Raw genomic sequence first — 16,797 nt, forward strand, 5'->3', positions numbered from 1 at the left:
GCGTCACCCTTCCCCATGCGAGACGCACGCAAGCACACGGACACAGACACTCATGCGTCCGCCAAAGAAAACGAAAACAGAAGAAGTTTTGGCGCGCACGTGTGGCCTCTCTCTTTTGATGGCGCGCTGCTGCACTGCGGCTGCTGCTGCCCACAGCCTCTAATCTTCCTTCTACTGAAGTATTCCGCCATACCTGCCGCTTCGCCCCCCCCTCCCCTCCCCTCCACGACTGGGCGCCCTGCCTTCCCGACCCTCTGCGTGCAGGTGCAGGCTAGTAGAGTCGGAATCCATCCCTTCACTTCTCATCCTCCACGAATAGCTGCAGAGGGAGTTAATCATCTGAAGGGGAGGTGGCCATGCTTCGCCAATCCGCCTTTTCATCGTCGTCCGGATTGTCGGCGGCCTCTTCACGCGGATCGTGCACATACACTGACAGCAATACACCGCTGCGCTCCGAGGCGTCTACGCTGGAACCGCTCGCAGCCGGGCTCGCGACGGCGCAGCCCAGCGCGCTCGTCACACCAGTCGTCAATGTGCTTTCTGCATCAGCCGTGCCGGAGCCTCATGCCCTTCCCCTCGTGGTGTCATGGAACGCTCGATCACGGGGTGCGGAAAATGTTGCACCAGGGCCGCCTGTCCGGGAAGACAATGCGCTCACGACGACCGCCACCACCGGCGCTGGTAGCGTGGGCGCAGACGGAGAAGAGGAACCACTGTGTGTGCCGGCCACCTACTCCACTGCCGCAGACCTAGCTCCCGACGTAGCGAATACTGACGCTGGCAGCTCATGGTGTTTGCGAACGGTAGATGAGGCCACGACGGAGCGCTCCGCGTCATCCCTCGCAGACTGCTCTGGTGCACCAGAATCAAGGACCGCAGAGCGGCTGCCGACGCAGCAGCGCCCTCAGCGGCGACGACAGCACTCGCAGCAGCTGCTGCCCACATCACTGCCCCTTCTTCCGATACCCGTTTCCACTACGCACACATATCCGCAGTCGCACCAGTCTGCTGGGCTCAGCAGGCGCGCCGCTGGCCCCTCTGAACTGCCACCGTCATCTCACACTGCTGCTTCACTGCCACGGCCTTCATCACCGCTCATGACCTCATCAGTGGCCGGCTTATCCGCTGATGGTCGTCGGCCAAAGCCGCATCGACGGCGCCCGTCGCAGGCGTCCAGCGACGACATCACCGCAAGCTCTATGATAACCGCGCCCTGTCGCGTGACGTCTGGAACGGCCTCGCAGTCTGAGGTGGTCCTTGCCACGTCGCCCTCGATTGGCAGAGCGCCAGTGGCGTCGGGGTCGTCGGCAGGGGCAGCTGGATCAGCGTCTGTCGGCTCTCCTCGCCGCTACACCGCGCTCGGCGGGGGTGGTGACCCGCGCCTCGACGCATGGGAGATCGACGAGGAAGTGGCGCAGCTCGCCCGCTCGCTACGCTCCCAAATTGCTGGTCAGCCCTTCGTGCTGACGCCGCCGTTTGGGGCCTCGCCGACCGCCCCCGCTGCCGCAACCAGTCGTCCATCCTCGTCCTACTCCGACTTCTCAACGGGTAGCAGGGGTGGCGGAGGCGGCAGCGGCCAGCGCCGCACGAGGTGCAGCCCCAGTCATGCCGCCCCCATGGCTGCCGCGACTACTACCGGGTTCGGGGAGGACCTGGCGGCGACCACGGCTTGCACAGCGACAGCGGCGATCGGGCGCGGGCTTCTCGCTCTTTTGGACTCCTCCACGTCGTCCGCACAGACCTCGATGGATCTGAGCGGTGCTGCCCGGAGGCTCACCACGCCCCAATACCGCCTGTCAAAGTCGCGGCAGTTATCGCTGTCCACCTCGCAGCGGAGCCCGCCGTCGGCACAGGGCAGCCGCACGAGGCCGCAGTGCTTCCCATCAGTGCAACCGCACCCCGGGGTAGGTGGTGACGCCGTTGCTAGGAACGACGATGGTGTTCGCAGAGACGGTGTTGACTCCGCTGCCGCCCTGTCGCACAGCTCAGATCCTGGACAGCAGACTCCGGCGATGTGCTGCGATGCTCGTCCTCTTGGAGTGCCACCATCGTCATCGTCGCACCTCTCCACTGTGACTGACGCCGTACCTCTGCGTGCCGCGAGGGGTTCATGGGCAGCGGCGGAGGTAGTGACACAGACGGCTGATGCCGAGCACAATCAGCGTCGTTCTCGCGTTGCAGGTGACGCAGCTGCGCCGGGCCTGTGCGAAGGTTTTGATGCTGGGCTCAGTGACGTGGCTGAGCTGCGACGCCGTCTCCTTACAGAGGACTTCTTCTCGAGCCCCTGTCGCAAACTGCGCCGCGATGGCCGGTTCCCGTGGAAGCTGACGACCAGCGTCCTACTCTGCATCCTGCTGCTGGTACACGTGACCTGGTATCAGCTTCCACTGGCCTGCGCGAACGAAGCAATGCGGCTGGCGATTACGAAACACTTCATGGGCGACGATGCCTACTTCAGCAAGGACCAGGGCGACATCGTTTCAGCGCCGACGGAGTGGATGGAGAACCTCTACGCGTCCATCGAGCGCTACGTGCAGGTGTACTACAACTTGACGAACGCGTCCTCCAGTGAAATGACATACCGCTACAACAACGCCAACCCAACGAGTTGGTGCGGGACAGGTATCGAGCGCACTAACAGCGTAGTCGATGGAGGCGAAGGTAACAGCATGGCGAGAGAGGGGCAGTGGTGGTGGCGGCGACGTGGTCCGGCGGGCTGGAGGCCGTCGTTGCTGTGGAATGCGCGGGCAGCGGCATCACCGAGTCCGTTTAGTGACCCCGCCTCGGTTGCTGGGCCCTGCGTCCATTCAGCCACCGCAACCGCCGCTTCTGCGTTGGGAAACTCGGAGGAGTTGCCGCCGCCGTACATCCCTGTCTCGGTCATCGCGCCCGTCCTGATGCGGGTGGAGGTGGATGTGTACTCCCGCCGGGAGGGGACCCAGCACAAGCGAGTGAAGCTATCTCCACTGAAGACCGCCGCGCCGGTCCGCTGGCTGAGCGGCGAGGCTGCAGCCGAAAACCATGGTGGCCATGCTGATGAGAGCGGTGAGGAGGCAGTGGCCGATGCTGTGAACCTCGAGCACCGGTGGCTGACGTTCTCTGTCGACGCTGACCACCCGCTTGGCCCATTCGCCAAGCACAAGGAGGCGGTGCGACTACTCCGTCTTGCGCGAAGGCAGGAACGGCACCGCGCCACCGAGCGCACAACGGGCGACGCCGCCGGCCGACCCGCTGAGTTCGAGGGCGCGTCCGCTACTGACGCGACTGCGCTCCCCGGCAGTGCCGGAGGCGGTTCTTGGACGGAGGTGGACGCTGCCCTCTCTGTCGTATGCATGCCCCGGTACGACGATCTATCGGGTCGCTATTACCGTCCCTGTGCGTCCACGCAGGCGACCACGATCATCGGTGGCGCGGCGGCCGCTGCGGCTGGGATGTCAACGCACATTGTGCCAGAGTTTTCCCTCATGGACAACGTGCGTCGCATTCAGTTGGAGGTGACGCTGCGGCACGAGACGGACGAGGTGGACTACCTTATCAGCGCCGCTGCAGCAGCGGCCAGTATGGGTGGTTCTGCTGCGAAAAAGGTGGCGCGCGGTGCCAACGCGTTCAGCGTAGGTAATCTCGAAATCCGAAGCGCCTCCTCTTCGACAGGACGACTGAAGTCGGCCTTTGCTGCTAGTGCGTCGGCTGTCTTTCAGTGGCACGTCGTGAAGGACATCACAGTGCACCCAGGCGGCCTCGTAGAGACGCAGCTGCACGTGAGCACGCGCGTGTGGCCGCTGGGGCTATTGCGCAACTTCTGGACGCGGCGTCTCATGACAGTGCTGCTGGGCGCGCTGGCCGTGCTCCAGATTGTGCTAGAGCTGCGCGCGCTGCAGCGCATCGCTCAGCATAAGCGTCGACTGGGTCGAGAGCGCGCGGCGTTCCTCGCACGACAGCTGCAGTACGCGCCCATCGGGGGCGGCGCCGAGCATGGCGCATCTAAGGTATGGACGCTCCCGACCCATACCGCCTCGCTGCAGCCTGCGATTCTGAGCACGAAGACGACCGTATACGAGTGGGGGATGCCTGTTAGCCTGCCGTTCGGTCGTCCAAGTCGTCCACCACAGAGTGGTCGAATCGCGGGGTACGCGAAGGCGACCGACAGCGCGGCCGCACGTGCGCCGGCCAACAGTTACCCGTCAGGGGTGAAGCCGTCGAACTACGGGACCATAGAGAGCCGCCATGACGACGACGATCACGCTGGTAGACCAGGCAGCCACTCGGAGACGGTGCTGCCGCCGTCGCTGATGCTAGACACCTCGCTCAGCATCATCGCTTCACAGGGTCAGAGCAGCTACTCGCGCAGTCGTTGTGCTTCACAAGAGGGTGCGGGAGACGCCTCTGTGCTCCCGAGCTGGCCTTGTGAGGAGGCAGCATCGTTCTTTCCTCTGCGCAACAGTGCCGAGAGTCACCAGCACGGCTTCGACTCAAGCGTTGGCCCTCCCACTTGGATCCCTAGCGCCCTGCGGCGGTTCCTTTTGGGGCGTCTGGCTCAACTGCTTGGCACGCCTACGTCGTCGCAGCGCGGCTCCTTTCCGAACACGCCAGTTCCATGCACACCGGGGCACTACCCAAGATCCGACGACGGCAGTGACATGAGAGCCAGCGGCGCGCCCGAATCCTTGCCGCTGCGCTTCTGCATCAACTCCAGTGGCACTCCCGTGTCGGCTGTCGCCTCCCACGCATCGTTCCCGCCCCCTCTCCATGCACCCTTGACCCCGCAGCTGGCAGAGCGCATCGCAGAGCGTAGCTACGTCGACGTGCGCACCGCGTGGCGACATCACCTCCAACAGTCTACGGGAGCCGGCTGGCACCGGGTCGCCATCATCGCAGCCGCCTTCACGCTGAGCTACAGTGCGCTGCTGCTGGCTCCGCTGCTGCCGTTCGCTGAGGTGGCGCAGACCGGCGCCTACTACGCGTGGACAAGTGTGCTGCTCGGCGTCGCCGCGCTCATGTCGTGCGTGCTGCTGCTGAGCTACCTCCGCTTCTTCCCCACGTTCTACTTTCCTGTCATGGCTTCCATTCACGTTGTGCCGAAGCTGTTCCTATTCGGCATGTGTGTGTCACCACTCTTTCTGGGCTTCGCCTTTTTCTGTGTGATCGCCTTTGGGGCGCACTCGAACGGGCACTTCGCCACCCTCAGCAGTGCCTGCATGGGCTTGTACTTCACCGCGTATGGTGACTCGCTGCTTGCCACCCGGGACGTGGCATCGGACACGCCGTATGCCGTGACCGCCTTCTTCGCCAGCCTCCTCGTCGTATCCTTCGTCCTCACGTTCATGATGATCATGCTGAACATGGCGATGACCATCACGCAGCACGAGTGGCTGCGGCTGAGGCGGCGCTTCGGCGCCGCGCTGAGCACGTCCAGTGTGCTGTTTGCCGTGCGGAGCAGAGAGGAGGCGCGGGAGGAGGCCATCGAGGCGGTCCGCGCCAACTTAGAAGTGCTGTGGCTCATGTTGGGCGAAGACGAAGAAGAAGAGCGGCAGAAAACGGGAGCCGCAAAGGCACCAGCTGCCACACCGTCTACATCCAGCGCGGACGCAGCGCGGCTGTCTCAGCCAGCCACGTCGCTCGATCCGTCGCGCACCACAACGATACGTGAATCAGACGACGACGGCGCGGCGGGCGAGGAGGGTGCTGGCGGAGGGGGTGATCAGAAACGGCGGCTTCGGCATCGTCGGCGGTGCCACAAGCAGCGACACGCGCATCAGATCCGCGAAGCCGACGATGCTCACTCCGCGGGCAGTCCCTTTCACGCGGGCCATTGCGATCGTACCGAAACGTTCGCCGTCGACTCCTCCTACGAGGTTTCCGCAGCCTCTACAGCACCACCGGATTCACGGTGACGCACCTCTCCTCCCTCTTTCCATCCCTCGTCCCTCTATCCTCACCGCGATGCGCGGATGTTCAATGACGGCGTCCTGCGGACGTCTCGGATATGCTCTCCGGTCGCCACCCTGCTTCTTGGTCTTCTTTTTGGGTTGCCATTATCGCACATCTCCTCGCCACGTCGGAGGGTGCTGGGCCCTGACACGACGGTGAGGCGTCACCCCCCTCTCTTCACCATTGGGTGGGTGGGTTGGGGGAGTGAGGGCGCAGATGGTATCACCTCAGCGAACCGGATGAAGAGCGTGCGAGGCAGGAGGACGCCTAGACACAGCGCCGTGCATAACAGTGCGTGCTTCCGTGGCGAGGTCGCGCTCCTCTCCTCATTCTCACGTGTCGCCACGGATCACAAGATGGAAGGATGTAGAGCGCCAGCGCCGTTCGCCACGTGTTCATCTCCCCGCCTCTGCCACCACTTTCTCCACAACGGTTTTCTCGCTTTACGCTTCTGCTGGCTGCATTCGGGCCCACTCTCGTCCGCCACCGGCGCACTCAAACCCCGGCAGACCGGCGCGCATGCATCCGCCACAGTCACTCACTCCCTGCGAGTAGCGGCTCGCTGACTTCTATGAACGAATACTTGTGCACTTCATGTGGCACACCGGCGTGCCTGGTGCTCTCTGTCAGCCCCGCACTGCCCTCGTCGAGCACCGTCCTTGCGGACAAGGCCCAAATCCCGCCGCACGAAGGCGGCCTGCTCGGCGCGCTGCCACCTCTGGTGCGATTCTGCATAGGCTGCGGGCACGAGTTGGCGCACCGCAGCCGAGCGCCGCCTCGCAAGAGGTCCGCTGGCTCAGCTGCAGTAGCGTGGCCAAAGCAAAGGCTTGTGGCGGCCTCGAGCTCATCATCGGAGCCTCTGGTGGCACCGACCGCCATGGTCTCAGTCGCTACCATGCACGCTGCTGTAGTGGCCCTCACCCGCCAGCACCAGGCAGAGAAGATGACACTGCGGCAGGAGCTGGATCAGCTGAAAGCTGTGCTGGCGGTAGCGCTGGAGCGCCATCCCTCGCTTCCAGAGTCCGAGAGGGCACCCGTGAAAGCCGTCGTTCCTGCACCTCACTCCGGGGGTGCGCCCTCTTTCGACTCTGATTGTGACTGTGGTGCACATCACGGCCGTGGTGACAGCTGCTTCAGCAGCCGCCACTGCCACACTCGCTCTCCGTCGATTGTCCTACCGGCGTCTTGTTTAGCAAGGCCAGGGATCTCCCCAGGCGAGGCAGCAGGTGCTCTTGCTGCCACGGCAGGCAACGCGTCGATGCTGTTGCAACAGTTTGCACCTCCCCGTTGCTCGCGCACGCTGCCGCGTCACTCGTGCAGCTACGACAGCGACATTGCAGTTTCTGAGTGGGCCGCTGCTGCTGATGCCGTCGCACCCACGCAACTCGAGGCGCGGCTGAATTCAGGCTGTAGGGCATTTCTACTGGATAGTGAGAGAACGCACAGGTCTGCGCTCCTCACGCCACAGGTGCCCTTCCCTGTGGCAACGCTTCGGCGGTCTAGAGACGATGGCGAACTTGACTCTCATCCACCGCAGCCGGACGAGTACGCGCGTCTGCGAGAGGCGCTGCTGCAGCAGCTTTGATAAAAAAAAGGGGCAGGGAGGGGAGCCACACTTCATGGCAAGCTGACAGCTGTGCACGACCGCGGCCGTGGTGGGTGGGTGGGTGGGTGGGTGGTGGTGGTGGTGGTGGGGGTGGGGCCGTGAGGCGTGTTGCGGGCCATCTCGCGTCTCTGCAGATGAGAGTACCTCTCCGTGTGCGTCGCCTACCTTCCCCCCTCCTTTCCTCTCTCGCGGTACCACTTCGTTTCTCTCTCCTTGTGTTAAGACGTTAGACCTTCACACTTCTTGGCAGTGCAGATCCGCGGCTGTGGATGCCCTGCGAGAGGAAGAGCCAGTGCCGCGGTCAGCCCTTTCTCATGCCTCTTCCCCCTTCTTTCCGCAAGGCGTGCTCTGTGCTAGATGGACGCTGTTCGCCTTCGATATTCAAGTATGCGTCAGCGTCGACAGCGCCGCCTCTTCTTCGTCAAGTGCGCGGTGTACACATGCGGGGGGTTATTCATGAATCAACGAGGCCGGTTCGCGCGCGAGGGTGCATGTGCGGGACGCTAGTGCCACTGGCGGGCGCGCTGGCTCGCTGTCCCTGCTTGAGCCCATCACACACGCGCGCAAGAAACGCCACACACCCACACGCTCATCACACTTTGCCTATCCATCACCCGGCGCTGCCCCCTTGCTGGCTTCACCGCCGCTTGCGGGAGACTGCTGCCCCGAGCACATCCCTCCACTCCACTTCCAACACTCCAACGCCCTTCTCGTCCGTCCGGCTTTCACACCTCCACATGCACGCATACACGCGCGCCGACTCCTCTGCGTGTCTCCTGTATGAAGAAGAGCACGCCCGTCTAGCGAGAGTGGTCGTGGCAAGGTCTTTCTACCTCTCTCTCTTCTTCTCTCCCTCGCCTGATCTTGCTGTGCGCAGCCCTGCTGCTCGTTCCATTGCTGACAGGCGCGGGCCTTTGCCCTGCTGCAGTCCTCACCCTATCCTCCCGCCGGGCGTACACAGGTGACACAGACACTTGTCTGTGCGCACCGGTGCGTCTTCCACGCGCGTTCGAAAGTACCCCCAGCGTTCCTCTGTTGGGAGGGCTTAAAGTATCTGCTGTAGCGCACAAGTCTTGCTGTGGTCGTATCGTTACCAATCTTCACCGCCGTCGCTGCCGTCGGTGCCCTTTCGCTCTATCAGTCACCCAACATCCCCGCCCCCCTCCCCCAGCCTTCACTGTGCTGCCGTGCAGCCAGCGCGATAGCGAAGTGGGCGCGGTAAGAGGGGCGCATCGGCGACCACGTCTCTCGTCTCCTTTCCTGAGTGGAGTGCGTGTGCAGGCGCGCACCTCCACTGCTGAGCGAGGCAGCGGTCAGCGCTGCCGTCTTTGCAAGCGCGGCGCTCACACAGGCACAAGGACACGCTTAGCGGTACAGTGAGTTGCCCCACGCTTGTCGGCATGAAGGGCGCCAGTCTACGTCGCCAGCAGCGGCACAGTCATCAGCCGAGCGTCTCGCAGGGCAGCGACGCGCCGGTGTCGCTGGTGTTCCGCACCCACGGCGACAGCCTCTCGAAGGCTGCCTTTCTCTTCTGCCCAAAGAACTTTAACTTGGCCAACCCCGTCACCGCAACAGGCTCGGCAGCAGCAGCGGCGGTGCCGTCGGCCTCGTCATCCGCCTCGCTGTCGTCCGTCGGTGGTCTGCCTGCCCAGTCGGTGCGGCACGGCGTCATCGCGTCGCCGCAGTCGACAGGCCCGCATGATGGAAAGCGCTTCACCAGCGCAGTGGCGTCCAGTGCCGCCGCCGAGAGCGTGCAGACTCTCGTCGAGGCCATCGTGGAGCTGCGCCCCTCCTTCTCCCAACCTTTTCACCACAACCACGGCGCCTGTGGCGGTGGGATGGGAGGCAGCCACAATCTCTCTGGCCTGACCCCCGGCAGCCCGCTCATGAGCGGCACTGGTGACGGGACGACCGGCTTCCTCGGCCTCCCCGCACACGTGCCGAGCAGCTCTTCAGTCGGGGTCGGCTCCTATGTTGACCTGATGGGGCTATCGCCCTTCGTGTCTCCGCCCTCTGGCGGCAGCTTCGCCGGTGTGAGCGGCGGGGAGGGCGGCGGCATGGCGTTCGCGCCGTCTGTAGGAGCCAGCCGCAACGGCGAGTCGTTGCACACCTCCGCCGCGTCGCCGCGGCAGGGTGGTGCTGCCGGCATCAATGCAGGCATGCTGGGCAGCTCCAGCTTAACGAGCATCCCATCGCTGAGCGGCGTGCCGAACACGACTGCTGGTGCTGCTGGCGCTGGCAGCGGTGCCGCAGGCGGCGCCGGCGCCGCGTCTGGTGGTGGCGTGGCCGGGGCTGGTGAGTTGTGCTTCCTCATGCACCCGTCTGGTGGTTGGATATGCCGCGCCATGGCGTTTAACGAGAAAGAGGTGAGCCACGCGAATGGTGCTATCAGCGTCAACCAGTCCCTCACGTCTAAGTGCGCGCTCATCAACGAGGTCGCCAAGGGCAAGATCATGGCGCGCATCCTGAGCACGTACCAGTATGTGCAGGAGCGCTACGGACTCTCACATGTGGAGGTGACCGTGGACAACCAGTACCTTAGCCGCTCCGACATGTTTCTCATATCAGAGGCGCTGCGGGAGCGTATCCTGTACGAGGGCGAGGAGATGCACGTCTGCGGTTTCCGCATTCGCGTGCGCGAGATGCTGCAGGAGGTGGTGAGCACGCCGAACACGGCGCCAAGCAGCGCCGCCACCTCCCTTGCGCCTCCCGCGTTCTCCGCCTTCTTGCCGGGCGTGAGTGCGTCATCGGCAGGCGTGTCATCCGCACCTGCGACACCTGCTGGCGTATCCTCTTCCGGTGGCACTACCGGCACTGCAGCTTCTGGCGTTGGCGCTTCGGGGAACGCCATGAGCATCGGCGCCGGCGCCGCGGGGGCTGCCGGGACCGCTGCGACATCAGCGGCGGGCGCCATCGCGCACATCCGCGTCGGCAACGGCATTGTACTGCCCACCACCCGCATCAACTTCCAGTCCCTGTCGCCGGTTCATTACATCCTCCTCGAGCTGTCGTGTGAGATGTGGGAGACGACGATGGACGGCCGCATAGCGCTCACTTTGGCCATCCGAAAATTTCTCAGTGAGCTGCTGCTGAAGCAGCTACCGAAGCACAAAGCCTCCCCGCTTATCTGCGTCGTCTTCACAGGACGACTGCGCAAGGAGTTCCAGTTCAGCCGACACGGCGACGTCTTTCACCTGCTGGAGTTGCCGCGAGATCTGCGCAGCAACGTCGACATTGTGGAAGAGATCCGCATTCACTGCGAGGCGCTTGTGGATCGCGTGCTGCGGGAGGTGCATGACTCCGCTTGGCGGCAGCTGGAAGCCGAGGTGCGGGCGTACCGCGAGGCCGCTGCGGCGTCCCACTCGCGCGCTAGCGGAGCCAAGAGTGCGGGATGCAGACTAGCGAACGACGGCGACGACCTGGACACCGACCCGCACTTGCTTCGAGAGAAGGAGGGGTGCGTTGTTGCTGCTACGACCAGCGCCCCAAGCCAGCTCCCACCAGCGAGCGAGACTCTGAAGGGGGGCCGTACCAGCGCAGCCTTTTCCGCAGCCACTGCTGCCACAGAAGCCACCTTTGACGCCTACGTGCGATCGCGCCAGCAGTACATCGAGAGCATCACGGCGAAGCGCTTGTTTGTGCACGCGAAACAGTCGAACACGCTCGAGGCACTCAGCATCCTACTGGAGCGGTGCACTCACAACTACATTGATCGCAATCTCACGCTCTGCGGACACGCTGTGACGGTGGTATCGGCCGGAAAGGGCTTCTACCAAGTCACGAACAATCTTGTGCAGGTTGTGTGCGCTCGGCTGCACGACACAGGGATAGAGAAGATTCACGTTGTCTGCATCGGCCGCCCTCCGCTACACGTGACGCCGCTGCTCGAGTACACGTCCGACGATGACACGCTGCGGTCGCAGTACCATCTGCACAGCCGTGTGCTGTCGGGTGCTGGCGTCAGCGCACGGGGCATGAGGGGCGGCGCGCCTACGCCATCATTACCCTCAGGAGAGGCGGAGCGCTACTATGAGACCCCGGAGTGGATGTTCGTCTTCTTCTTCCATGCTTCTCTTCAATATAAAAGCGGCGGCGAGACAGTCTTCGAGCTGCTGCCGAAGGAGTGCTGGCTGCGGGAGCACTCGGTGATGGCGGCGCTCAAGTCGCTGTGGACGACGCCGCCAGAATCGCAGCAACAAGCGCGGCAGCAGCAGTCTCGGGTGTACTCGGCGTCCACGCTGTTGCATGGTGGTGCAGCCGGTGACGGTGGTGAGGAGGGTGGCAGCGCCTCTGCCGGAGCGGACGCGACGACCAGCATGAACGGGAGGGGCGGGGTCGCTGCGGCTGCGGCGATAATGGGCTCGTGTGGAAGCCCCAGCGTCGCCGCTGGAGAGCTGTCCCTTCCGGGCGGCAACCCACCTCTGCTCATTCCCGGGCTGGGGCTGCGCTCCTACCCCGTGCCCGAGGTGACGCTTCCAGTGCATCCTCACTCTGCCAATCTACTGCTGTACGCTAATGGCTGGGGCGCCGGTACACCGGAGTCACAACACGTTGTCCTACCTGCTGGGGTGGCCGCTGGCTTGGCCGTCGCTGCTGGCGGCATAGGAGGTGGGCCTTCTCAGCCTCCTGCCCCCTTGCCCTTGCAGCCCTTTTTCGCCGAACCTTTCAGCGCCTCGTGGACCGGCAGCATGAGCGCCGAGCAAGCCCCGTCACTGACGTCGCCACTCTGCAGCTCGAGCGGCAAAGCAGCAGCGGCCGGCTGGCTCGGCGCCGCTGCTGCTGCTCCGGTTTCGACAGTGTCCAAGGGAAGCAGCCCTCTGTTGGTGCGCAACACGACGACCACCAGCAGCTTCTTCGCCTCCCCGACAGCCCCGACGCAGGGGCCCATGCCACGCTGGATAACGGGCACCGGCGCACAGGCGGCACAAGCCATGGCTTGCCAACAGGCGCAGCTGCAGCAGGGGCTGCAGCCGATGCTCACCTCCTACACGTTTCCACACAGCTCAGCGAGCAATGCGCTGCTGCAGCACGCGCGATATGCGCAGCCGATCCAAGCATTCAACGGCATGCCATTCATGGCGGCGGGGGCACACAACGGCGGCAACTGGGGTATCGAAGTCGCCCCTACATCGGCGGTAACGTGGGGCTCCGCTCAGCCGCGGCGCTCCCGCACTGGGGTTGCCGGGGCGTCCGGTGCAGCATGCCACCACCTTGCTGCACCCAACGGAAATGGAGGCCATCACACGACAATGGTGGCGGTAGCGGCCTCTGCGTTTGGCGGCGGCCGAGTTAGCCACCCCAACAGCCTGCCTTCGTACTACGCCACCAGCGCCAAGCCAGCTCTGCACATCAGCCGCTCCTTCGACCAAAAGACGACCGCGAACCTCGAGCACTATTCCCTTGGCGGCCTCGAGCACTCCCTGCGCAGCGTCGGCTCGCCTCTGCTGGGACTGTATGCCAACGCACCGCGCCTGCAAACCCGCTCACTGCTGTGGCGCGACCGCAGCACCTCTAAATCCAGCATGACCTCTATCATCACCTCCGTGGCAGCCGCCACCACCGCCGCGGGCACAGACCTCGGTGTCAGTTGCAGCAGCGCCGGCGGTGGGCTGCGGTCGGTGCAGCTGCGGCTAGAGGATGGCCACATGTACCGCGATGTCATGGGCGTAGCCGCCTCGTTCGCCTTCTGCGCGTGGTACTGCCTCCACGCGTCCAAGCCGCACCAGGACTGCGGAGGCGGCTCGACGGCCGTGACGGGCACCGGTGCGACGAACGCGCCCGTATCACACGCCATGGCTGCACGCCATGGAGGCAGTGGTGCTGCCGCCGGTGCAGCTGCCGAGTCTAGCTACGGCGATGCCTCTCTCCAGGCTTCGGTGAAGAGCTGGCATAAGGCCCCGAGCGGCACGCGCAGCGACGCCGTCTTCTGCGGCTGCAACGTGGTGGACAGCGACTTGCGCAACGGGTATCTGATCCTGGAGATTACCATCAGTGCGGCGGTGCTGCCGAAGTCGTTCTGGTCGCCTCGGCTGCTTCTAGACGACAACTGCTGGGCCCACCTCATGAGCTGCTTCACTGGCCGCGATGACCGCCTCACGTTGGATGATGAGCTTGAGTTTGTCTCCAAGGACGGCACAGATGACGACGCCCTCACTATTCATGGCAACAGAACTGACGGACAGTCGTCGCCACTGAACGGCAGCAGCGGCCGGAGATGGTGCGAGGAGGATGCTGGAGGCAACGTCACGTCATCGGCAGCCGCAGCGACTGCCGCGGCGGCGGGCAACGAGCCGGGCGGCGGCACCCGCGGCGTCCCTGAGAGCGGCGGCGCTGGTGATGACTACCACTTCCAGTCCGACTTCCGCCCTGCCGAGGTGTTCTGCCGCTCCCACAGCGGCATCACCCCAGATGGGCGGACGCTCATCATCCCCACGCACAGCAACGGCGTGTACTTCCAGTCCTCCGAGGAGATCCTCCTGCGCTTCAGTCCGCAACTGTTTGTGTCGACCGTGGACGAGGTCGATGAGGCGGCGCTGGAGCAGGTTGGCCCCACGACGTCGACTGTGCCGCACCACCATGACACAGCTGCTGCGGATGATGAGGCGGTAGAGAGATGGTCAACAGTGAGCTGTGTCTCGCGTCCGATATCGTGCAACGAAGGAGGGGAGGCGCTCTCGGGCGGTGCCGCTGTTGAGCCGGCGGGACGGCAGGCTGTCTGCGGGCGCCTGCAGAAGGAAGAAGAGGGGAGCTGGTCTTTGCCAACTAGCGGCAGCGCCGCTGCAGCGACGACCACCGGCGCAACGGATGATGTAGGTGGGGAAGGGCAAGCACCGGTGCCTCCGCATCCAACCGGTGCCGAGTTGATGCAGAGCATCGTCGAAAGCGGCAGCAGAAGCAGCGCTGACAGCGTAGTGATATCGCGTGCCAAGACGGCGAAGGACACGACCGCGGCTGCGCCGCGGTCGTCGAACTCTGCTTGTGCGTCGGGCAGCGTGAACATCGACGCAGAAGTGATGGAGCCGGCGGCGGATGCGCCGTCGCGGCAGACCGCGGCGCCGGCGACCGAGGACGCGATGGCGTCAACGGAGTCGCTTCCTACACCGAAAGACGGCACCGCTCGTTCTACAAAGTCCGCAACGTCGACATCCCGACCTTATCCACTGCACCTGCGACCGACAGTGACAGTCACCAACTCCCGAGCACCAGCCGCAGGGGCGCCACTGCAGCTGCGCATGACAGCGGCCAGCCGGCAAGGAAGCAGCAGCATCGCTGGACCGCCTTCGTCGTCGCCGACTCCGACGACCGCTACGTACTCGGCCGGGCAGCACCCCGCATACAGTTCGCTTCACCACGACGAGGTGCCGCTGATGCCCGGCACAACCGTGACCGTGGGTTTTGTGCAGCTGCGCAACAGTCTTCTCTTCGCGATCAAGCCCATCAACCCCCTTCGGCACGGTTCTGAGGAGGAGCATCGCGAAGATCTGACGGCGCTGTCGCAGTCGGCCGAGAGCGTGAGCACCGCAACGGTACTGCGCCGTCGCTGGCAGTGGAAGCACCCTGATATCGCCTCCGAGCCGCAGCACCTGGCGAGCTGGACGCGTCTGTGCACGTGTAGGCTGCTGCCCTTGTACGGCAGTAAGCCGGCTTACCCGCGTGAGAGCTTCTACACGGTGTCGCCTCACCAGTACACCGTGACGAGTCACGGTGGCAGTCACGCCGACCCGGCGGAGGACAAGCGACGGTTGCTGGAGTTTGTGCTGCAGCGCCTCCAGCAGCAATATCAGATCGTCGTCGACAGCCCTGGCCTCGCCGCTGGTTCGCAGTGGCCGCGCGCCGACCCGTCGCCGAACGCGCGGCTGGAGATGTCGCTTGGGCATCAGACACACACGCTCAAGGTGGGCGAGACGGCGAAGACGATCTCGGTAACGCGCATGTTGCACCGAGGCATGTATAGCAACGGACAGGTGACGCACATGCTGAGGTACCGCTACCTGCTGTGGAACTACCTGGCAGACGAGTTCACCGCGCGTGAGGTGCACATGGAGGCTCAGGTGGGCGAGCGCAGTGCTTTCCGGTGGGAGTCGCTCGATGGCTGGCTGCAGGAGCGGCCGAAGGAGTTCATCCCACGCGGGCCAGACCTCTGGCTGCGCTCACGCGAGGTGGCCGTCGCGCTGCTTCCCGAGGATGCGGCCCACCCTCCGCCGTACGAGGAGTTCTGCCGCTTCATCAACTACAGTTTCTCAGTGCATCTGTCTACGTACGGCAAGGTGGCGTGGAGGCCGCACGAGGACGGTGTGTCGCTCGACATCTCTGAGCCGATGCCCCTGATTCTGCCCGCAACACCGCCGTTGATGGAGGTGGCGCTCGTGCACGACAACCCCCTCACCTTCGACACACGCAACATCGTCGACCGCGTCACCGGCCGCACCGTCGGCTTCGAGGTCCCCGTGCAGGAGCGGTTCACGAGCATCGACATCAGTCTGCCACAGGAGTACGACAGCCACTGCTGCTACTTCTTGAAAGTGTCTTGGCTGGCGTGCGCCGCCTGCATCGTCGTCGACTGGATGGGCTCCTTCATCGCGAACGCCGCGCGCTTTCACTTCCACGCCGTCCCCGTGGGCTGCTACTACAACAGCCCCAAGGCGGAGTCGTTGACCGCACACTATGACGTCGAGGCGGCGTCGCCGGATGAGGAGCCGGCGCTGCGTCGGGCGCTGGTGGAGCTACTCATGACGCCGGCCTACCACTACTACCCGGACACGCCGGTGCTGACGCGCAACTGTCGCCTCGTGCACGTCAGCGGCCTGTGCTGCGTCGTTGTGCCCCCGAGTGCGACAACGGTGGCGCAGTGGTATCAGAACGCGTTTGTGCGGCAAGGCTCTGTGGAGCAGCTGGAGCTGCTGGCACAGTTCAAGGAGGCGGTGACGAAGGCGCGGCTGCGTGTCGCGGACGTAGCCGCTGGCCCCGCCTCTGCTGCTGGTGTGCCTCACCCGACAACGGGAGGAAGTGTGAGCTGCTCGCAGTGATTTCCGTGTGTCGTACTGCTGTTGCCGCCGCGGTGCTTGCGGCTCTCCGCTTGTAGCATTGTTGCTGATATTCGAAATGGTGGCATCTAGACGTTGCTGAGTGATGAGGCACGACAGTGGTGCATGAGAAGGGAGCGCGGGTGGTTCGGACAATGATGGGCATCCTGCTGATGAGCGGGTGGCTTGTATGCCATTGATGGAAAAGGCAGCACATGCGGGCCTGAGGCCAAAGGCGGA

At 64.3% G+C, this 16,797-nt stretch overlaps 2 protein-coding genes across 2 annotated transcripts; both read left to right on the forward strand.

Moving 5' to 3' along the window:
• Positions 1-356: 356 nt before the first annotated feature.
• LMJF_07_0910 (conserved hypothetical protein) lies at positions 357-5,891 on the forward strand (the record flags this gene model as incomplete). Its single annotated transcript, XM_001680950.2, has 1 exon — positions 357-5,891. One exon carries the CDS (start codon positions 357-359, stop codon positions 5,889-5,891), a length of 5,535 nt encoding a protein of 1,844 aa, XP_001681002.2.
• Positions 5,892-9,693: 3,802 nt separating this feature from the next.
• Positions 9,694-16,560, forward strand: LMJF_07_0920 (conserved hypothetical protein; the record flags this gene model as incomplete). Its single annotated transcript, XM_001680951.1, has 1 exon — positions 9,694-16,560. One exon carries the CDS (start codon positions 9,694-9,696, stop codon positions 16,558-16,560), a length of 6,867 nt encoding a protein of 2,288 aa, XP_001681003.1.
• Positions 16,561-16,797: the final 237 nt, after the last annotated feature.

Source organism: Leishmania major, chromosome 7 (assembly GCF_000002725.2).
Source record: "Leishmania major strain Friedlin complete genome, chromosome 7".
Lineage (NCBI taxonomy): Eukaryota > Euglenozoa > Kinetoplastea > Trypanosomatida > Trypanosomatidae > Leishmania > Leishmania major.